General features: G+C 43.5%; 1 protein-coding gene across 2 annotated transcripts in view; it reads right to left on the minus strand.

Annotated features, from left to right (window-relative positions):
- Window positions 1-24238, minus strand: part of LOC118358121 (cAMP-specific 3',5'-cyclic phosphodiesterase 4D-like) — a 274906-nt gene that overhangs the window by 160274 nt on the left and 90394 nt on the right. The window contains exon 1 of one of the 2 annotated variants that reach the window (XM_052478599.1): window positions 19404-20579. The exons of the other annotated variant lie outside the window; for it this stretch is intronic. Within the exon in view, the coding sequence (XP_052334559.1) occupies window positions 19404-19681 (278 nt within the window). The 5' untranslated portion in view covers window positions 19682-20579. Of the gene's footprint in view, window positions 1-19403; window positions 20580-24238 lie in introns of those variants that run through there. 2 annotated transcript variants of the gene reach the window in all.

Consider the following 24238-nt stretch of genomic DNA (forward strand, 5'->3'; position numbering starts at 1 on the left):
AGAATGCCCACCCCAACTCACGTTCTGACCAAACTAAAATAGAGACATAAAAAAGGAACTAAGGTCAGGACGTGACAGCAGTATTGAGTAGCTTGGATGAATAAGGTGCCCAGAGTAAACTGCCTGCTCCTCAGTCCCAGTTGCTAATATATGCATATCATTGGTATATTCGGATAGAAAACACTCTGAAGTTTCTAAAACTGTTTGAATGATGTCTGTGAGTAGAACAGAACTCATATAGCAGGCAAAAACATTAGAAAAAATCCAACCAGGAAGTGGGAAATGAGGTTGGTCGATTTTCAACTCAGCCCCTATCGAAGATAGTGGGATATTGGTCATGTTGCACTTCCTAAGGCTTCCACTAGATGTCTACCGTCTTTAGAAACTTGTTTGAGGCTTCTACTGTCAAGTGGGGCCGAATGAGAGGGGAATGAGTCAGTGGTCTGGCAGCAGTCACACGCTGGTCACGAGCATTTCACATGAGAGGTATCTCCAGTTCCTTTGCTTTTCTAAAGACAAAGGAATTCTCCGGTTGGAATATTATTGAAGATTTATGTTAAAAACATCCTAAAAATTGATTCCATACATCGGTTGACAAGTTTCTACGGACTGTAACGGAACTTTTTGACATTTCGTCTGCAACTAGTGAACGCGCTTCGTGAGTTTTGATTTGTTTCTACTTCTTGGATATAGGGGGTTGCTATTTTAATTTTTGGATGAAAAACGTTCCCGTTTTAAACTATATATTTTGTCAAGAAAAGATGCTTGACTATGCATATAATTGACAGCTTTGGAAAGAAAACATTCTGACGTTTCCAAAACTGATAAAAATAAAAATCAGGAAGATAAAAAGATAAAAATACAATCAGGAAGTGCCGCATTTTTTAAAACCGCCTTATGGCAATGACTCCTTATATGGCTGTGGAGGAGCTAGGAGTCAGCTTACCTTTTCCACGTTTTCTCCAAGGTGTCTGCAGCATTGTGACGTAGTTGTAGGCATATCATTGGAAGATTGACCATAAGACACTACATCTACCAGGTGGTCGCTTGGTGTCCTCCGTTGCAATTATTGCGTAATCTCCAGCTGCAGTATTTTTCCGTTTGCCTCGGATGAGAAACCGAACTCCAGGAATGATTTTTCATCGAATAGAATTGTGAAAAACACATTGAGGATTGATTCTAAACAACGTTTGCCATGTTTCTGTCGATATTATGTAGCTAATTTGTAAAAAAGTTTGGCGTTGTGTTGACTGCGTTTTCTTCTTTTTTTCTTAGCCAAACGTGATGAACAAAACGGAGCTATTTCTCTTACACAAATAATATTTTTGGAAAAAATGAACATTTGCTATCTAACTGAGAGTCTCGTCATTGAAAACATCCGAAGTTCTTCAAAGGTACATGATTTTATTTGAATGCTGTTCTTGTTTTTGTGAAAATGTTGCCTGCTGAATGCTAGGCTTAATGCTATGCTAGGCTATCAATACAAAAATGCTTGTGTAGCTTTGGTTAAAGCATATTTTGAAAATCTGAGACGACAGTGTTGTTAACAAAAGGCTAAGCTTGTGTTTCAATATATTTATTTCATTTCATTAGCGATTTTCATGAATAGGAAACGTTGCGTTATGGTAATGAGCTTGAGGCTATGATTACGCTCCCGGATACGGGATTGCTCGACGCTAGAGGTTAACAAAAGTAGCTATTTGGACATAAATTATGGACATTATCGAACAAAACAAACATTTATTGTGGAACTGGGATTCCTGGTTGTGCATTCTGATGAAGATCATCAAAGGTGAGTGAATATTTATAATGTTATTTCTGATTTCTGTTGACTCCAACATGGCAGACATATGTATTTGTTTGTCTAAATGCTGTACTCAGAGTATTGCATGGTTTACTTTTCCCGTCAAGATTTTTTGAAATCTGACACAGCAGTTGCATTAACCCAAGCCCTGTGTGTCACCAGGCGCTTTCATTTGTTGAGTTCTGTCACTGTAAAAGCCCTGGTTTCATGCATGTTAACATCAGAAGCGTCCTCCCTAAGTGTGTTTTACTCACTGCTTTTGCACACTCCGCCAACCCTGATGACCTTGCCGTGTCTGAATCCTGGCTTAGGAAGGCCACCAAAAAGTCTGAGATTTCAAACCCCAACGACAACATTTTCCATCAAGATAGAACTGCCAAAGGGGGAGGAGTTGCAATCTACTGCAGAGATAGCCTGCAAAGTTCTGTCATATTTTCCAGGTCTATGCCCAAACAGTTTGAGCTTCTAATTTTAAAAATGAATCTCTCCAGAAATAAGTCTTTCACTGTTGCCACCTGTTATAGACCCCCCCTTAGCTCCCAGCTGTGCCCTGGACACCATATGTGAATTGATTGCCCACCATCTATCTTCAGAGTTTGTTCTGTTAGGTGACCTAACACCCCGGCTGTCCTACAATCTAAGCTAGATGCCCTGAATCTCACAAAAATCATCAAGGACTCCACCAGGTACAACCCTAAACATGGACACCCTCATAGATATTATCCTGACCAACTTGCCCTCCAAATACAGCTCTGCTGTTTTCAATCAAGTTCTCAGCGATCACTGCCTCATTGCCTGCATCCGCTATGGGTCCCGGGTCAAACGACCAGCCCTCATTACTGTCAAACGCTCCCCAAAACATTTCTGCGAACAGGCCTTTCTAATCGACCTGGTCCGGGTATCCTGGAAGGATATTGACCTCATCCCGTCAGTTGAGGATTCCTGGTTGTTCTTTAAAAGTAATGTCCTCACCATCTTGAATAAGCATGCCTCTTTCAAAAAATGTAGAACTAAGAACAGATATAGCCCTTGGTTCAATCCAGACCAATGGCGTACTGCACTAGCATCGAATAGTCCACACGATATACAACTTTTCAGGGAAGTCAGGAACCAAAATACACTGTCCGTTAGGAAAGCAAAGCCTAGTTTTTTCAAATAGGAATATACATCCTGTACCTCTAACTCCAAAAAGTTCTGGGACACTGTAAAGTCCATGGAGAATAAGAGCACCTCCTCCCAGCTGGCCACTGCACTGAGGCTAGGAAACACTGTCACCACCAATAAATCCACGATAATCGAGAATTTCAATAAGCATGTCTCTACGGCTGGTCATGCTTTACTCCTGGCTACCCCAACCCCGGCCAACAACTCCGCACCCCCCCATCTTCTCCTTCACCCAAATCCACATGTCACCCCCTAATCTTAGAGAGACGTTTTATTTCTCTATTTGGTGAGGTCAGGGTATGATGTGGGGTGGGCATTCTATGTTTTGTATTTCTTTAGTTTTGGCCGAGTGTGGTTCCCAATCAGGGACAGCTGTCTATCGTTGTCTCTGATTGGGAATCATACTTAAGTAGCATGTTTTCCCACCTATGTTGTGGGATCTTGTTTTTTATTAGCTCTGTGAAGCCGGCAGAACGTGACTTTCGTTATTCCTTTTGTTTGGCGTTCTGAGTATTAAAGATCATGAACACTTATCACGCTGCACCGTGGTCTACTTCTTCAGACGAACGTTACAGAAGATCCCACCATAAAAAGACAAAGCAGCGTTTTCTGGATGAATGGACATGGGAGGAGATACTGAAAAGCAAGGGACCCTGGGCACAGGCTGCAGAAGTATCGCCGTCCTAAGGAGGAGCTAGAAGCAGCAAAGGCGGAACGGCGAAGATACGAGGAGTTGGCACGAGGAAGCATGCATGAGAGGCAGCTCCCCCCCAAAAAATTTGGGAGGCACACAGGGAGATTGGCGGAGTCAGTTTATAGACCTGAACCAACTACCGTGCTTATCGTGGGGAGAGAGCGACTAGTCAGGCACCATGTTATGCGGCTCTGCGCCGTGTGTCACCGGTGCGCATGCACAGCCCGGTGCGCTCTCTGCCAGCTCCTCATGTTTGTCGAGCTACAGTGGTCATGCAGCCAGGACAGATGGTGCTGGCTCAGCACATCTTGCCTCCAGTGTATCTCTTCGGTCCAAGATATCCTGCGTCGGCTCTGCGCACTGTGTCTCCGGTGCGTCTCCACAGCCCAGTATGTCCTGTGCCAGCGGCCCGCAGTTGCCTGGGCTAGGGTGAGCATCCAGCCAGGAAGGGTGGTGCCAGCTCTACGCTCCAGACCTCCAGTGCGCCTCCTCGGCCCAGTATATCCTGCGCCGGCTCTACGTACAGTGTCTCCGGTGTGCTTTCACAGCCCAGTGCATCCTGTGCCAACGCCCCGCAGTGCTGGGTTTGCTGGGTTTGGTTTTGGCCGAGTGTGGTTCCCAATCAGGAACAGCTGTCTATCGTTGTCTCTTATTGGGAATCATACTTAGGTAGCCTGTTTTCACACCTATGTTGTGGGATCTTGTTTTTTGTTAGCTCTGTGAAGCCGGCAGAACGTGACATTCGTTATTCCTTTTGTTGTTTTTGTTTGGTGTTCTGAGTATTAAAGATCACGGACACTTACCACGCTACACCTCGGTCTACGAACGTTACACCAGATAGCAGATGTTCTGAAAGAGCTGCACTACCTGGACCTGTACAAATCAGCTGGCCTAGACAATCTTTAACCTCTCTTTCTATAATTATCTGCCGCCATTGTTGCAACCCCTATAACGAGTCTGTTTAACCTCTCTTCCGTATCGTCCGAGATTCCTAAAGATTGGAAAGCTGCCGCAGTCATCCCCCTCTTCAAAGGGGGTAACACTCTAGACCCAAATAGTTACAGACCTATATCCATCCTGCCCTGCCTTTCTTGCCCTGCCTTTCGAAATTTTGAGTCCCACCGTACCTTCTCCGCTGTGCAATCCGGTTTCCGAGCTGGTCACGGGTGCACCTCAGTCACGCTCAAGGTACTAAAAGATATCATAACCACCATCGATAAAATACAGTACTGTCTTCAACGACCTGGCCAAGACTTTCGACTCTGTCAATTACCGTATTCTTATCGGCACACTCAACAGCCTTGGTTTCTGAAATGACTGCCTCGTCTGGTCCACCAACTACTTCTCAGATAGAGTTCAGTGTGTCAAATCGGAAGGCCTGTTGTCCGGACCTCTGGTAGTCTCTATGGGGGTACCACAGGGTTCAAATCTCGGGCCAACTCTTTTCTCTGTATATATCAATGATGTCTCTCTTGCTGCGAGTGATTCATTGAACCACCTCTACGCAGACGACACCATTCTGTATACATCTGGCCCTTCTTTGGACACTGTGTTAACAAACCTCCAAATGAGCTTCAATGCCATACAGCACTCCTTCTGTGACCGCCAACTGCTCTTCAATGCTAGTAAAACTAAATGCATGCTCTTCAACCGATCGCTACCCACACCCGCCCGCCCGACTAGCCTCACTACTCTGGACGGTTCTGACTTAGAAAATGTGGACAACTACAAATACCTAGGTGTCTGGCTAGATTGTAAACTCTTCTTCCAGACTCATATTAAGCATCTCCAATCCAAAATTAAATCTAGAATCGGCTATCTATTTTGCAACAAAGCCTCATTCACTCGCGCTGCCAAACATACCCTCGTAAAACGAACTATCCTACCGATCCTTGACTTCGGCGATGTAATTTACAAAATAGCTTCCAACACTCTACTCAGCAAACTGGATGCAGTCTATCACAGTGCCATCCGTTTTGTCACCAAAACCCCATATACCACCCACCACTGTGACCTGTATACTCTCGTCGGCTGGCCCTCGCTACATATTCATCGCCAGACCCACTGGCTCCAGGTCATCTATAAGTCTTTGCTAGGTGAAGCTCCACCTTATCTCAGCTTACTGGTCACCATAACAACACCCACCCATAGCATGCGCTCCAGCATCATCATCTGCACATATCACTTCAGTGTTAATTTGCTAAATTGTAATTACCTCGCTACTATGGCCTATTTATTGCCTTACCTCCTTTCACCATTTGCACACACTTGTCATGACGTTGCACTCTTTGGGTACAGCAAGCCCCATCCCCCTCTCGCTGTCTCCTACGCCCAGGTTGCTGTGGTCAGAGAGAGGTCGTAAATTCCTGGAGGAGATTCTCCTCATGGCCACAGTATAGAGACAGAGTGAATTTTCATAGAGAACAAATAATTTCTTCCACCTCACAGAACTTGAGGTCCGAACAAAATTTATGTTCTGGAAAATGTATACAAGATCGGTGAAAAATCCAGCTACAAACGGGACCACTTGGTACAATGTTGTTAAAGTCATGGGAGACAATACGGCCACATTACCATAACGCTGTTTATATAATAGCCTCAGATATGAGGTTTACATCTAATTGTTGTATGAGATGAATGAGTGAAATTGATATCAAATCAAATCAAATATATTTATATAGCCCTTCTTACATCAGCTGATATCTCAAAGTGCTGTACAGAAACCCAGCCTAAAACCGCAAACAGCAAGCAATATATATATATATATATAAAATATATGCCATTTAGCAGACGCTTTTATCCAAAGCGACTTACAGTCATGTGTGCATACATTCTACGTATGGGTGGTCCCGGGAATCGAACCCACTACCCTGGCGTTACAAGCGCCATGCTCTACCAACTGTGCTACAGAATGCAGGTGTAGAAGTACGGTGGCTAGGAAAACTCCCTAGAAAGGCCAAAACCTAGGAAGAAACCTAGAGAGGTACCAGGCTTGTAGGGGTGGTCAGTCCTCTTCTGGCTGTGCCGGATGTCAAGATCCGGCATGCCAAGATGTTCAAATGTTCATAAATGACCAGCATGGTCAAATAATAATAATCACAGTAGTTGTCGAGGGTGCAGCAAGTCAGCATCTCAGAAGTAAATGTCAGTTGGCTTTTCATAGCCGATCATTAAGAGCATCTCTAACGCTCCTGCTGTCTCTAGAAAGTCGAAAACAGCAGGCCTAGGACAGGTAGCACATCCGGTGAACAGGTCAGGGTTCCATAGCCGCATGCAGAACAGTTACACTGTTTGTAAAATTGTGTAATGTGATTTTGGACTGTTTAATGAAGGAAACTCCAATTACCTTTTGAGTTGAACTAAATCAGAGGACCGCCCATGAGCCCAGTTCGGACCTGGCGTCATGAGACAGCCTTTTTCTGCTCTTCCGAGTAAAACCCCCACTTTGAGAATTTCTCAACAGACCATGTTTCTCTCCATTACGAGAGGACAAAGGTTGCAGACCTGCTTACCTCGATAACGAGAGGGCCAAGGTTTGAGACCAGACTGCTGAATCTTTTAACCATCCCACGTGGTTAAACTCTTTGACTATCGATACCGACAGAATAAGAACAAGTCTTTAATATGAATTACTAGTCTGCAGTTAGGAATTCGGTATCATTGAACGCGAAGACTGACAACCACCGAAACATCTATCCATAACGACATGAATGAATGTCACTCTGAACTAACCATTCTAACCACGACAGAGAGGGCGGACAAACTCTCCAACAGAAACAAACTTTTCCGTTATCATTTCCTTGTAACTATCTACTGTTTGTTTATGCACTTCTGTGATTGTTTAGTTAGTTAATAAATAAATTATTTAAGACACTTGATGTATGGATGACTCATAGTGAAGACTGGGTTCGTGCAGATAACCAACAATTTACGACGTTTGGAATGAGACTAACGTGAGGTAAAATAAAGAATAAGTCATTAATCAGAAGACTATTGATCAGATATGAAAATATCTGAAAAGTTATATTAGGAAAATTATAACTTTGTAATCTGAGTATTTTCCTTGGTGCCCCGACATCCTAGTTATTTACAGTTACATGATTAATCAGTCTAATCACGTAATACTAATTACAGAGAATCTTTGATAAAAACGAAAAGTCTTCATTTAATGATAGTAAAGACACGACACAGTGTATATAGATTTTTCTATTGTGTTATTGACTGTACTTTTCTTTATCCTATGTGTAACTCTGTTGTATTATTGTCGCACTGCTTTGCTTTATCTTGGCCAGGTCGCAGTTGTAAATGACAACTTGTTCTCAACTGGCATATCTGGTTAAATAAAGGTGAAATAAACATTTATCAAATGTAGCCTACATCATGGTGTTTTTATGCGCCTCCAAAGCATGACTAAAACATAGTAGGCCTGCCTGTTTCCAAGCGGTCTCACAAGCCAAACTCTTGACTAGTCTTGACTAGTTTACTTGATTGCATTTGGCAGGACAAAAATAAAACAGCCTTCATTGAAGGAAGGCTATGCTTGGTTTTTACTCAAATATAATGGGGAAAAAAACATTAGTTTTTAACTATGAAGTTTGGGGCACCAAAAGCACATTACTCTTGTTTCATGCTCATATATGGCCAATGTGCATCACAGCTGGACAGGCTGCGTTTCTGCTCTGTCATTCCATAACCAACCGCATTACCGCTAAAACCAGCTTTTGGTTGGTTTTAAATATGCCTACCAACGCTGCCTAAAATGTGCACTCTGAATGTATTTAAGGACACACTTCAAATATTTCCACCCCTCCTAACTGAGCACAAGCAAGCTAATATAAGACAGGTAAATGATCCCTTGCACAACAGTTTGAAAATAGTAGAGCGCTGGCTTTAACAGGTCGACATTGCAAACGAACAGGCGTTTGACAACATATTTGAGTCATTTACATTACTATGAAGCGGCAGCCTCGGAGATGGACAGCGCATGGGTACTAAAAGTAGGCTAATTCTAGAAGTCCTAATTCGTTGAAACAGTCTTCATTTTAATTTGACTTTACGCTACCAACAACAAGAGGGCATTGTGTTGGAACTATTTCTTTATAAAACTAAAGCCTTTGAATAGAAGAAAAACAAGTTTGGTTTGAGCTATGCGGTGAGCTATGCATGCCTAGTTTGTTAATATAGCCTAGCAGATGCTTTAATATGCCCATGCACAAATCACAGTTAACACAAATCTACTTTGTCACGACAACATCACGGACCAAAATGTAATACATTTGAAAATGATAGTTTCCGGATTAAAAAAGTTACAAGTGCATATCGGCCTAACTGATGATATGCAGCTGCTGTTTTAAAAACAAATGTATTTTTCTCGAATTCATTGTTGGTCAGATACTTCAGTTGTAACTGGTTCTGTTGACCTGATAGCTGATAGACAACTGTAGCTCTGTTCCAAACCTAGACTATCCTCTCTTAAAACAATAGCCTGTATAGAAATCAAAACCTCTCTGGTGTAGCAGCATGCGCTCATTCGTTGTCCTGCTCTGTTGTGGTATTACAAGATTCTGCTTGTCTCCAGTCATTATAAAAATGTAGAATTTTCTCGGTCTGCAAATAAGATGATAGATTCATCCAGTGCTTTTAATATCATGGGGATCTTTTCACCCCTGCAATTGTCCACGGTGTAATGTGAATCCACAACCTTCTGGCTACTTTGCCATGCAGGCTAATGCTTACAAAATAAAGAACCGTTTCTAAAATGACATATCTAAAGGCTGAGGTCTGTCCTAGGAGTGAGGGTAAACAGTAGACATGTTCTCTGATATCTACTTTATGTTTTCATTAATATTTAGAGTTCAGGAAGGGTAAGGTAAAAATAGATTTTATTGAAGGGAGGGCCATTCATTTTCATTTCAGAGAGGTCCAATTTTCACCAGCTATCCCTCAATATAACTAACGTATAGTCCCTTAGCGATGTTTACAGTATTTGCATGCTACAGCCGCATGACGCATAGCTTTAGATGGTATTATTTTGGTAGCTGGCACAATTGTGCAGATTATAGTTCCTATAATACCTTCTATTTCTTTCTGTGTGTCAGCGAGTGCACAGTACATTCCTCTCGGGATAGTTTTATGTAATCTCTTTACTATTATTGCATGCTCTATGTGTATGTCTTAGTAGCTATCTTATAACGGGTCCTCGTGATTGTATTGTTCCTTCCTTTTAAGACCACGCAATCATATAAAACATCTTCAAACAGAAGAAGCTGGGTCCGCGTGTCTGTGATGACCAAGTTACAATAATAGGTCTCAACATCACATTCTAACTGGACAGCACTATGGTGGACAGAACAAAAAACCAATCAGCACATTAGTACATAGAGGGTGAGGGCTCAGAAGGCAACCTCTCAGACGAGCTCCAGCTAGACGTTTTTTCATGGTCCTAGTTCTCGCTGGATTTAGGGATCAACTGTTTTTTTTCACGCCTGTTCTTAGAATCACTAAAGCAGTCATTTTGACTGCTCAGGATTTTTTGGGGGGTTTTACTCTGCCATTTCTTGAGTCGTGCCCTCCTCCATCCTTGACTTTCCCTAAATAAGTCTGTATAAGTCTGTCGGTGTTAGAATCGTAATATCACAAACAAAACTGGAGTGATGACCAGTTTTAGGAAGGCATGTTTTTTTTAATGGTTTTCCATTACCCCTCCTTCTTCCAACAGTTGGGCCTGCTCCGCTCCTTATTCCGACTGTTGAAAGTGCATTTCCTAGCTGATAATCACCCAGCTAATTGCCTCGAAAATAAACCTAAACTATACCGAAACTAATTTCACACATATAACAACAGATGAAATAAATTTTGTAAAGTATGATGGCGAGAAAGTGGGAAAATGGGTTGATGAGCGAGGGGGAGCAAACGGTGCCTAATTATGTAATCACCAATTGTGAATGAAGAACAGGGCAGGCCATTCTATTGTATTGATCCATTCTAATTCCAATCTTTAAAAAGTCCACCAAATCACAGCATGATCAGTCTACTCTTACAGTGAGAGCCTGCATATTTGTACATGCTGAATAGCTTCCAATTTCTGGGAAAATATCCACATCGGGCAGCAGGTGAGAAAGTGTCAGAGAATGTGGTGATGAGGCTTGTGGAACCTTACGTTGGCAAGGGAATTCATGTCAGCGTGGACAAGTTCTTCACTTCACTGTCATTGGGAAACAAGTTGCTTGCAAAGAAGACTGGCCGGCACCATGAACAAAGTGAGACGGGAGCTCCCTGTGCAGAATAAGACACTTGCACAACCGTTGTACAACAGTGCTGAAGAATGACAAGAAGACAGGACACAAAGAGAAAACCGGACACTATTACGCACTACAACCAAGCAAAGGTATGTCAAAGTGTCACGCAAGTGAAAGTGACGGAAATTGTGTCAACTGTTAGGACAAGGAATAACAGCTAAATGAAACCCAACTGATGCCAATTTTGACTGCTGTCATCTCGACACTTGAGTCAAGTGAGTCACTGAGTCAAGGGTCACTGAGTCAAGGGTGCAACTTTCACTGGGGACAGAATATTGGAGTCAACATGGGCCAGCATCCCTGTGGAACGCTTTCGAGTCCATGCTATGATGAATTGAGACAGTTCTGAGGGAAAAAAGGGTATGCAACTCAATATTTAGAAGGTGTTCCTAATGTTTGGAACACTCAGTGTACACAACCAAATTATTATTTTTGGGATAGCATTTATAAAATGTATTTATTACACTGTTAGAATGTTGCAGTCAGAATGACTGCTCATTAGCTTTAAGGGTGGTCCCTCAAAGCCCAGCAGTGCTCGTGTTAAAGCTGCAATATGTAACTTTTTGGGGGGGGGGGCGACCTGAACAAATACACATAGAAATGTGAGTTTCTAGACCTGTCATTCTCATTGAAAGCAATAAGCGGTAGATCTGTTCTATGTGAATTATTTCTATGCTTCCTGTTCTTAACCTCTGTTTTTTAACCTTCTACTTCCAAACAGCTGAAAATACAAAATGTATGGTTGTTGAAAATATATTTCACAGTGGTTTAGATGGTACAATGATTCTCTTGTCACGCCTGCTCCTACTCTCCCTCTCTGGCGCTCGAGGGCCCTGCATTTCGAACACCCGTCACCATCATTATGCGCAGCAGTCCTCATTGGACTAACCTGGACTCCATCCCTTTGTTGATTGCCCCATCTATAACTGTCTGCTCCCCCATTTTCTCCCCATGTCAGCATTAATGTCATTATGTGTTCATGTCCAGACGCTGTCCTGTCCTATGTCCGTTGGTTATTAAATGTTCACTCCCTGTACCTGCTTCTCGTCTCTACCAGCGTCAATCCTTACAAGAATGCTGACACCACTAAAGAGTTTGGGGTTCTTGTTTTGGTTGGTGACGTCGGGTCCGGGTACCGTCGCTGAGGGAACCGGGTGTGCCTCAGCTAACTCATCGGGTTACGCCTTAGCTGGGTCGAGAGGTCTTCTTGCCTTGGTGGGCTCGGCAGGCGCCCACCCCACGTTATGCTTCATCCATCAGGCTACCCCGCCTCAGCCGGTTCGTCGGGCTACCACGCCTCAGCCGGATCATCAGGCTCCCACGCCTGAGCCGGCTTGCCAGGCTCCCAATGCCTCTGCCGTATCGCCTGGCTTCTACGCCCCAAACGGCTATTCCAGCGCCCATGCCTCGGCCGGCCCGTCAGGCTCGCCCAGGTGGGATGCCAGGTGGTGTCCCTAGAGGGGTGGGGGGGGTACTGTCAAGCCTGCTCCCGAGGGCACCAGGCTGCCCTTAATTACGCACACCTGACACCATCATTACACGCAGCCGCGCTCATTGGACTCACCTGGACTCCTTCCCTTTGTTGATTGCCCTGTCTATAACTGTCTACTCCCCAGTTTGTACCCTATGTCAGCATTAATGTCGTTGTGTGTTCATGTCCAGACGCTGTCCTGTCCTGTTCCATGTCCATTGCTATTAAATGTTCACTCCCTGTACCTGCTTCTCGTCTCTATCAGCGTCAATCCTTACATCTCTACACTATAGATTGCTTGTTTTGTCACATGAACAGAAATTAGGCAAACTATTAGAATCTTTAATCAGTTTGGGAGAACTCATAATTGTCATTTTGGGTGAGGCCTTAAAAATTTGACAATGTCACAATTATCTAAAAAAAGGGTTGGGAGGCAAGCATATTTATTTTTCGTTGTGACAATCAATTAGTGGGCCAGGCTCCCAATACACCTGACAAGATAGAGGATTGTTGAGAATGGAACGTATATGTTTTTGAATAACATTCTTAGAACGTTCTCTAAACGTTACTAACGTTTTCTTGTGGCTTTTATGCAAGGTTTTCTTAATGTCCTCGAACAATTTGAAAACATGACTTTAAATAGAACCGCGAGGAAACCTGTAGCAAACGTTACGCTTGAGTACTGAAATGGAGACCAAAATGTAAATGAAATGTAATCATGTTTGAACTTTTAGGAAATGTTCTGTTAAAGTAATAAAATACCAAGAAAATAAAATGTTTCTGTCAAGTCAATTAAATGCGCTGAGAATGTTCCAAAGCCAAGCAATTATCCAGCACCGTTCCCAGAAAGTTGTGCGATGGTTGAATCCAGAATAACCACATGACAACCATGCTTTCACCAAGCTCCAAGAAACATAGTTCTCAGAACGTTATGCGCTAGCTCTCTCGCTCTCTCCCTCTGAAGTCAGTGTGAAATTTAAGATGGAGAAAAGCTAAGGAAGGCAATAGCAAATCCTGGCTAGAGCTCCCAAATCCCACTCATCTCTCTCAGAAGAATTAGTTCCATCAGATCAAGAGGAGGAAAATGAGGGATGGGAGGGTGGGAAGGGGTGGGTAGAGATGAGGAAGAATGGGAGAAGAGAGAATGGATGGGAAGGGACAGAAGGGGGGGGGGAGAATGGAGAAAGGAGAGAAGGAGAGGGGAAGGAAGGATAGAAATTGAGCGAGAAAAGGAAGTGTGCAGAGGACAGAGGGGGAGAGGTGAGGGGGAGGAAAGAGTCGGGAGAGAAAAGGAAGATGAGAGAAGGGGGAAGAAGAGGCGGGGGAAATAGAGAAGAGAAAGAAGATTTATGGGGAACAGGATGGTGAAATGTTGAATAAATGGGATTTGAATCACATAAAAGATGGCCTTGGAGAGGTTCCGTGGAGGAGAGAGTGAAGAGGGGGGAAGAGAGGAGAGGAGGGATGGGAGGGGGAGAGGATGGTAAAAGGCAGGGGAGGCAGACAGGGATAGATAGGAGACTCATGTTTTCAGCAACTGCAGCTCCACACTTACGAGGTGATGGAAGAAGAGATGTATCAAAAATACAACACAAAGGTGAATAGTATTGTTTATAGCATGTCGTCAATGGCATAACAACAACTGTCATGGGATAGTTGTCGTTTAAAGCATAAACCCATCGAGCAGCCAGGATAGAATACATAGCAGGTACTTTCATAACAAAACTCATTTTTAATCCCTTATTTTTTACTGCATTCTCCCAATTCTCTGTCTCTCTCTTACACCCCCACATACAGACACATGCATGCACGCAGACACATGGATGCACGCACACACACATGGATGCACACACACACACACACACACACACACACACACACACACACACACACACACACACACACACACACACACACACACACACACACACACACACACACACACACACACACACACACACACAGACCACACGAGGTTGGTGGCCCTTTAATTGGGGAGGACGTGCTCGAGGTATTGGCTGGGGTGGAATGGTATCAAATATGCCATTCAATTCACTCTGTTCCAGTCATTATTATGAGCTGTCCTCCCCTCAGCAGCCTCCACTGACACATACAGTTCCATGGATGTTATGACTGTTAACGGCATGTTTGGATTGGCCATCTGGCAATTCTGGCAAATGCCAGATGGGCTGAATTAGTTTTTAGTTGGGTCGGCTGGTCAAAATTGAGACACACACCAACAATGGAAAAGTGATATTATTTATTTATTTTTAATGATATTTCAACATTTCCATGTTATACTAATCTATAATGAGCCTTTGGATGATCAGTGGGTCGGCCTGGTTTTCTGATAGGCTGAGGTCCCGCAAATGTACACCGGCCATTGCAAAGGCATAGGCCTATTAGGTCTCATGGGTAGTAGTAAATCTTTTTGGGGGACATTACATTAACTGTTGGATGAATACATGGCTATTATCAGTGGGTATTATATTTAGAGTTAGATATCTAGTTAATGTGTTTTGAGTTTCCAATTCCTCAGGTGTTGAACTAATTAGCCTATGATATTAGTTATTGCACAAACAGTTGTATGTAATTCAACTCCATTGAACAAAACAAAAAATCTGAACATTTTAGAGTCCTGTTTTGCCAGTAAATGTCACGAATACCACCGAAGGTGGCTCCCCTTCCTGTTCGGGTGGCGCTCGGTGCTCGTCGTCGCCGGTCTACTAGCTGCCACTGATCCCTTTTTCCTTTTCGTTTGTTTTTGTCTAATTGTTTTCACCTGTTCCTTGTTGGGGTTTTGGGATGGGTGTTATTTAAGTTCGTTTAGCCCACTGGTGTTTGTGCGGGCTTGTTGTTATTGTTACGTTTGTGGTTATCGTTGTCTTCTGGGTTTTCGCTGTCCGGGTTTTTGTAACTAAGGTTTTGGGTTTGTTTGCACCTGTGTTTAGGGCTTCACCCATGTTTGGACCTGTTACTTTGTTGAGGACATTAAAGCGTTTTTCCCGTTTACTTTTGCTCTCTGCGTCTGACTCCACACCCATCACTCACCCAACGTTACAGTAAAATATAGCAACTATAGTCTAATTGTCAAGCTGAAATTCATAATCACTGGATTAGGTTGAATCATTTATTCCTGTGTTAGATGAAACAACTTATGTATTGAATACCCCAGTAATCTATGTATCATACTTCTTAATAAAGCACTGTGAATTACTTTATAAGATAATTACTCGTGACATGGGTCTGACCAAATCGTGGGCTGGTGCCACCCACTGTAAAAGTTAGTGGCACCAGAGACACCAGGGTAAAATGAGTTGGCACAGTGATGTGGGCTGGTGTAGATAAAATGCCAGGGCCGAATTATTATCCAAGTCCGCCCCTGGGTAACAGTAATGTTGACAAGTTGAGAAAACGGCTTAGTGGGAAAACACACCTTAATCATCAGCTGACGATGGCGCCGGGGGGTGGCTGCCGTCTTTTCGGCTCTTAACCAACCATGTTATTTTGTGTGTTTTTTCGCGTTGTTCATAACTTGTTTTGTAAATAATGTTTCTGCTCTTCTGAACGAAAAGACGTTCGGGACATCAGAACTGCGATTACTCACCTCAAATTGGACGAAGAGTTTTTCTTCAATGAGTCGGACGGGAGGGATATACTACAGACACCCGACCAGGCCCAGATCCCCGTCATTCGTTGGAGAAGGAAAGGGAGATTTAGCGGAAAAAGATCAGGGTGCCTTGTGAGGATCAGGCGACAAGTGGCTCATTTGCATTTACCTTCCATCCTGCTAGCTTACGTTCATCACTGGAAAATGAATTGGATGAACTGAAAGCACATATATCCTACCAATGGGACATTAAAAAACTGTAATATCTTATGTTTCACCAAGTCATGGCTGAACGACGACATTAAGATCATAGCTGGCGGGATACACACTCTACCGGTACTCTAACAGCAGCCTCTGGGAAGACACGGGGCGGGGGCCTATGCATATATGTAAACAACAGCTGGTGCACGATATCTAAGGAAGTCTCAAGGTTTTGCTCACCTGAGGTAGAGTATCTCATGATAAGCTGTATACCACACAATCTACCAAGAGAGTTTTCATCTGTATTTTTCATAGCTGTCTACAAACCACCACAGACCGATGCTGTCACTAAAACCGTACTCAATGAGCTGTATACCTCTATAAGCAAACAGGAAAACGCTCATCCAGAGGTGGCGCTCCTGGTGGCCGGGGACTTTAATGCAGGGAAACTTAAATCAGTTTTACCTCATTTCTATCAACATGTTAATTGTGCAACCAGAGGGAAAAACATTTCAGACCACTTTTACTCCACACACACAGATGGATACAAAGCATGATGCACCAGTGGTCAGATGAAGCAGATGCTAAACTACAGGACTGTTTTGCTAGCATAGACTGGAATATGTTCCGGGATTCTTCCGATGGCATTGAGAAGTACACCACATCAGTCACTGGCTTCATCAATAAGTGCATCGAGGACGTCATCCCCACAGTGACTGTACGTACATACCGCAACCAGAAGCCATGGAATACAAGCAACATTCACACTGAGCTAAAGGGTAGAGCTGACGCTTTCAAGAAGCGGGACTCTAACCTGGAAGCTTATAAGAAATCCCGCTATGCCCTCCGACGAACCATCAAACAGGCAAAACGGCAATACAGGACTAAGATCGAATCGTATACACCGGCTCTGACGCTCGTCAGATATGGCGGGGCTTTCAAACTATTACAGACTACAAAGGGAAGCACAGCCGAGTGCTGCCCAGTGACACGAGCGTACCAGACGAGCTAAATAACTTCTATGCTCGCTTTGAGACAAGTAACGCTGAAACATGCATGAGAGCATCAGCTGTTCTGGCCAACTGTGTGATCACGCTCTCCGCAGCCAATGTAAGACCTTTAAACAGGTCAACATTCCCAAGGCCGCAGGGCCAGACGGAATACCAGGATGTGAACTCCGAGCATGCGCTGACCAACTGGCAAGTGTCTTCACTGACATTTTCAAACTTTCCCTGTCTGAATCTGTAATACCAACATGTTTCAAGCAGACCACCATATTCCCTGTGCCCAAGAACACTAAGGTAACCTGCCTAAATGACTACTGACCAGTAGCACTCACGTCTGTAGCCATGAAATGCTTTGAAAGGCTGGTCATCAACACCATTATCCCAGAAACCCTAGACCCCCACTCAAATTAGCATACCGCACCAACAGATCCACAGATGATGCAATCTCTATTGCACTCCACACTGCCCTTTCACACCTGGACAAAAGGAAAACCTATGTGAGAATGCTATTAATTGACTACAGCTCAGTTTACAACACCATAGTGCCCTCAAAGCTCATCACTAAGCTAAGGACCCTGGGACTAAACACCTCCCTCTGAAACTGGATCCTGGACTTCCTGACAGGGCGCCCCCGGGTGGTAAGGGTAGGTAACAACACATCCGCCACGCTGATCCTTAACACGGGAGCCCCTCAGGGGTGCGTGCTCAGCCCCCTCCTCTACTCTCTGTTCACTCATGACTACACAGCCAGGCACGACTCCAACATACATCATTAAGTTTGTTGATGGCATAACAGTGGTAGGCCTGATCGCCAACAACGATGAGACAGCCTATAGGGAGGAGGTCAGAGACCTGACCGTGTGGTGCAATGACAATAACCTCTCCCTCAACGTTATCAAGACAATGGACATGATTGTGGACTACGGGAAAAGGAGGACCGAGCACGCCCCTATTCTCATCGACGGGGCTATAGTGGAGCAGGTTGAGAGCTTCAAGTTCCTTGGCGTCCACATCACCAACAAACTAACGTGGTCCAAGCACACCAAGACAGTCGTGAAGAGGGTCACGACAAAACCTATTCCCCCTCAGGAGACTAAAAAGATTTGGCATGGGTCCTCAGATCCTCAAAAGGTTTTACAGCTGCACCGACATTTCCTAAAAGTTCAAACATGGTTACATTTCATTTCAATTTTGTTCCAGGTACGTTCTCCAGGTGGTTTGACATTGGTAATGTTCTCAAATAGTTCAGAAAACATTAAGAAACAATGTTCTTCTGTGGCAATTTCAGTATTTCAGCGTAACATTTCCTACAGGTTTAAACATTTTTACATTTCATTTCAATTTTGTTCTAGGAATGTTCTCCAGCTGTTTGACATTGGTAATGTTCTCAAATAGTTCAGAAAACATTAAGAAACAACATTCTTCCTTGGGAATTTCAGTCCTTCAGCATAACGTTTCCTACAGGTTCTTTATGGTTCAATTTAAAGTAATGTTCTTAAATAGTTCAGAGAACATTAATGAGTGCTTGTCTCCTTTGAAATGGGGTCTCTTTGAATAGACTATGAACAGCTTTATATGCTTACAAAAACATGATATGCTAGCTCCATCCTGGCTGCGAAGTGGACTAATTCCATGGATAGAGAACAGAAGATTATAGGTTTGAATCTCACTGATGCCATACCACAATAGAAAACAAATGTGTTTGCATGGTTAATGCCTAAGGACATGAATTTCCATTTGTCATATCTGTGCTTAGAGTTTTAAAAAAGTTACACCAAAATAAGCTACAAGTGTTATTACAAGTCTTATATAAACATTCAGAGGAAGTTATTCAAAAACCTCTAAATAACCTAATTTCTGTTCGTACAGCTTCTATAAAACCTCCCAGGAAAACTTTTAAGGAACCACAGTAAAACATTCTCAGAACCTCCCTGCAACCTAAAAACTTCCAAGGAATCAAATGTGGTAGGTGGGAAGTGTCCTACATACAAGTCCTTTAAATTGTGCATTTGCATACACACGAACACATACAGTGTTTTAATTTTTGAAGGTTGGGCACAGTGTGAGACACACTCACAGACAAACAAACACACACAAGTCCACAAGCATTCCAGCAGATCTGCTAGCCTGTCTACAGTACCTCCATTCCCTCACCATGTGTGTGCGACGGTGAACCTCCTCTGTTTGTGGTTGTTGTTGTTGATCATCATGCGGCGGAGCAGGCGAGGGGAGTTCCGGGGGGAGAGGCGGGGGGAGATGGAGGAGGGCGAGCGGCGGTGGCCCCGGGTCCTCTCCGGCTGCAGCAGGTTCTCTCTCAGGATCTTCACCAGGTCCTCGTTCAGACCGATATGTTTGGCCATGGGGGGCACTGCCAGGGTGTCCACCCCTACGCCAACTGCCACCCCAACCCCCATGCCAGCCTGCTGGGCCATGCCCAACCTGGATATACCACCACCAGAAACAGTTGAATGACTGTATACGACAGCCAGTCAACCAGGAGGACCGTATGCGACAGTAACAGTCTGGAACAGCTAGTGACCGTCCACAGCAGTCCGCTAAGATGTCTGAAATTAAACAACGTGCCAAATCTCCAATCCAAAACCCCACGGGAGAGGCATTGGAAACTCTCTACTCTAGTCCTCTTTTCTTATTTTTTTTTACTGAGCAAAGAATTCAGAATTCACCACAAAAAGAAAAATAGAAAATGAAAGAATACTCTTGTTCTCTTTCCGTCTCTCTCTTTCTCCAGCTGATGGATGGATGCGTATGTTCAGGTCTGTTCTGTTCTTCTGCTGGAGAGGATTGAGAGCTGTTGCTGTGAAGGTGTGACAAAGAGAGAGAAGGGATGGAGCGAAGGAGGAGAGTGAAAGGGGGTTCCGTCTTTCCCAGCTCTTTAATGTGCTGTTACCCAGCCAGGCACGGCACAGACATGTAAGCCAGTGAGGTGCAACCTAGTCCAATGCAGCCCAGTCCGGTCATGCACAGCAAAGCTCTGTAGAACAGTTTGGTACAGCCAAGCCCAGGAAAATGCAGACCTATTCCAGTGCAGTAACCCAGTCCAGTCCAGTTTGGTGTTGTGCAGTCCTGTCGCAGTCCAGCCTTGTAAGCCAGTACAGTAGAGACCAGTGCAACAGCCCAGTCCAGCGCAGCCCTACCCTGCCTCTCCTCTGGTGTCTAGCAGAGCCTGGTGTAGACTGCAGGCTGTCTGTGTGCTAATGATCCTCTGGAGCAACGCTGAGCGTCAGAGCCCAGTACAGCACTGCCACAGTTATAGCTCTCCTCTCCTCTAATCCACGCTATGGTTGCCTAGGAAATTCGGCTCCGACGCAGCGGGAGGATGTGTATGTGAATGTGTGTGTGAGACAAAGAGTAGGCTATACGTAATGATCAGAACTAGGCTGTGTGTGTATTGGAGAGTGTGTGTGAACAATGATCAGGGAAGAGAAAGGAGATTGAGTGATGGAGTGATAGAAAGACAGGGAGAAAGAAAGACAAAGAGTAAGTGTCTGTTAAGATGAGATGAGACATGGTTGTGTGACAGGGCAAGGCTGGGTGTGGACAGTATGCATATGTATGGGTACAGTTTATGCACACGAGTGAAAATGCATGCGTGTGTGTGTGTGTGTGTGTGTGTGTGTGTGTGTGTGTGTGTGTGTGTGTGTGTGTGTGTGTGTGTGTGTGTGTGTGTGTGTGTGTGTGTGTGTGTGTGTGTGTGTGTGTGTGTGTGTGTGTGTGTGTGTGTGTGTGTGTAAACAGAGAAAAGAGAGTGAAGGGCGTAGGTTACTCCTGGATCACTTGTCAGGTAGTGTAGCAGACAGCACTAAAAGCACCCACTAGTTATTGAGTAACCCTCAGCCCACTAGAAGCTGGACACACATTAGTTATTGAGTAACCCTCAGCCCACTAGAAGCAGGACACACATTAGTTATTGAGTAACCCTCAGCCCACTAGAAGCAGGACACACATTAGTTATTGAGTAACCCTCAGCCCACTAGAAGCAGGACACACATTAGTGGATCAGGACAGGGTACGGCCGTGTTAGGTGCTTCACCAGGTGGATGTGTAATAATGAATTTGATTTCATCTGCCCTAACCTTTGACAAAGGGGAGAAGACAAGGAGAGGAATCCTCTTCAGACTTGAGATGCACCCTTGTACTGAGCCGCTCACCATTAAAGAGGAGCTGATGTCATCTCTCATCTAGTTCCGAGAAAAAAGCCATCCCCCTTCCCAACATCTCTCATCTCTCACTTCTGTTGTTCAGATAGTGTCAGACTGATCACATTCTCTCCTTCTATCCTTCAAATCGCTCCACTAATGTTTTTTTTTCTTCCCTTACCTCCGTGACTTTTATCTCTGATATTCAGGCATTTTGACTGCCTAGCGATAAATCAATGTCATTTTCAAATAGCGGCCATTGAACATGTGAGGCTCTAAAGGTGTTAAACTGTATAATGTATACCTTAGACATCACAGTATCTAGTGAAAAAGGAAGGCTCCTTTTTCCGCTGATCAACATGTATAGCCTACTTGGATACCTAGCGATGGCTCAAAGCGATCAGCTATTCATATGTTCCTCCATTGTGTTCTTCCATACTCCTGTAGAAGCAGTTTATCATCCATTGAGAGTGGAGAGAACATTATTGGTGAGACTAAGGACTGAAGAGGCCAGCATATAAATCCATTTCGCTGACCCCATCTCTACCCAGCAATATTGAGCTTGATCCCTCTGTTGTCCACAAGCCATTCTGTAAGAGCAGACCCGTATCGAGTCTAAAGATAACAGAGTAAAGCCTCAGAGTAGGAACACTGGCATTTACAAAGTCTTACAACAACCACTTCGACCTGGGGAAGAAGAGACAAAAGCCATAGCTGGATTCATCTTTAATCTTGCGACTGAGACTAGATGCCGTGAGAATCATGAGTATACTAATGTCTTATGAGAAGAAGAAAAAGAATATCCGCACCTTTTAGATGCTCAAAGCGTTTCATGCAGCATCTTTTCAACCACATCTCATGGAGCATCTACTGTACACACACAGTATGCACCCTCTGATCTGCCTCTTCTCTGGGTACTTACAGTGGGTAAGCAGCCTCCTCATGTCCATCCTCCTCTTACAGGCTATTTACAGAGAGAAACGACTCGGGAAAAGCAGATGAACTCAGAATGTCACAGGAAATTACACAATCACTTTCAGTCCAGAGCACCTGTGGCGCATCACCGACTGAGTTTTATGCAGATAAGGGCAGTTCATTATAAAGGTCAGAATTAGCAAGGAAGTATAGACTACATATAGGAGTTCAATTATGATAGCAGACTGAAATGTTAAAACGTCTTGTGTAGTCAGTACTGTACACTCATCCTCTGTCTCCATCTCCTCCTCCTCCTTCTAATTATGATAACCCCATAATCATCACTATCATCAACATCATTGTCCTCAGCATAGCAACCATTATCATAACCATCGTCACCATCCATCCATCCACCATCATAATCATCACCATCGTCATCATCATTGTCACCATCGCCATCGTCATCATCATTGTCACCATCCCCTTCATCATCATTATCATCATCCTCCTCAGCACTGTAACTCAGGTTTGCAGGTGCCTGTGAGAGTCTTTACAGGCACCACCTTTGGGCCAAACAGTGTCACTACAACAGACCAACAGAAATGACAACTGGGAAAGTGTTTTAATGCTACAGTGTTCAAATGGGAGCAATTGTAACATTTTCAATTTCTCCAACAGAAACGAGATAGAGTGATTCTCTCCCTGCTTGAAAAGTTACAGCCAAATATCTCACTATTTTTCTTAATACCGTCCTGAGCATTATTGTCCAATAATTCAAACTAGCATAATTTTCATCACTTTATGTTAGCTAAACATTGACATGATTGACATGTGTCACTATTGTTGTCATGGCTTCTGGGTTGAGGGCAATTGTAACTGCGTTAAATTGTAATTAGCCTTGTGGTCCTGTAGAGTGTCAAATAAGTTGTAAACAGATATCATTTGGGCACCATCAGACTATTCAGATGATGTGAGAGGAACTGAATGGTCATGCACATACATGGGTGTTACTGTAAATATTGGTTACGTACATACATATATATTGCTTGCCAAATCATTACATATGTCTATGATAATATGATAATTCATAAACATTCATGTTTTTTTCAGTTAAGTTAATTTAGTTGGTTTATTTGTACAGCTACTTTTACAATTCCCCTGGCACGAGGGCAAACATAACATCTGGACTTTTCAGACTAAAATCAATATTGTGATCCGATTGTCTTATATACAGACCTATAAATGGTATGAATGATTAGGAGACCGATGTAAGTTTCTAATATAAAAAATGACTGGCCTAGTTCGGGTGGTCTTTGAGCAATATATTTAAAGACAAAAACTTTTACAATTGCCCCAGGTCTACCCTAGTTTGTCAGTCAGCGAGGTAGCAGTTGTATTCAATGACCCTTCCTCACTCACACTGTACATTATTATTAAGTAACTAGTTCTACAGACTTTTTTTTTGTTTACTCAACTTTTCGGTCGAAGTGTTAACTGAACTAAAACAAATTAGTTGGCCCAAACTTAGCTTGTGAAAAAGTAGTAAAAAATGAAATCAACTTAAAATGATGTGTTTGCTCAACGTGATGTGTTTGCTCTCATACAGTATGTTCATTCAACTATTAATTATTGTCTGGGCATCTTACCTAAAAGAAGGCCTATAGTAGTTCCACAGTTGCGTTGAATGAAGACCGACAGCAATAGGGGTAGGGGAAAGTGGTAGGTAACATGTTCCAAGTTATGATATTTCCCAGTAAATGCTAAGAAAAGAATGGGTACACAAACCAGGGATTTAAAAAGTTCAACCCTTACAAAAAAGATTTCCTTTTTGAAATTGCAGTGAAAATGCAGTAAATGCTGTCGACTGTGGTATTTTGGATGGAGTAATTGCAGAATAACTGCAGTGTACTGTAGTCT

Source organism: Oncorhynchus keta, chromosome 25, assembly GCF_023373465.1.
Source record: "Oncorhynchus keta strain PuntledgeMale-10-30-2019 chromosome 25, Oket_V2, whole genome shotgun sequence".
NCBI classification, from domain to species: domain Eukaryota; kingdom Metazoa; phylum Chordata; class Actinopteri; order Salmoniformes; family Salmonidae; genus Oncorhynchus; species Oncorhynchus keta.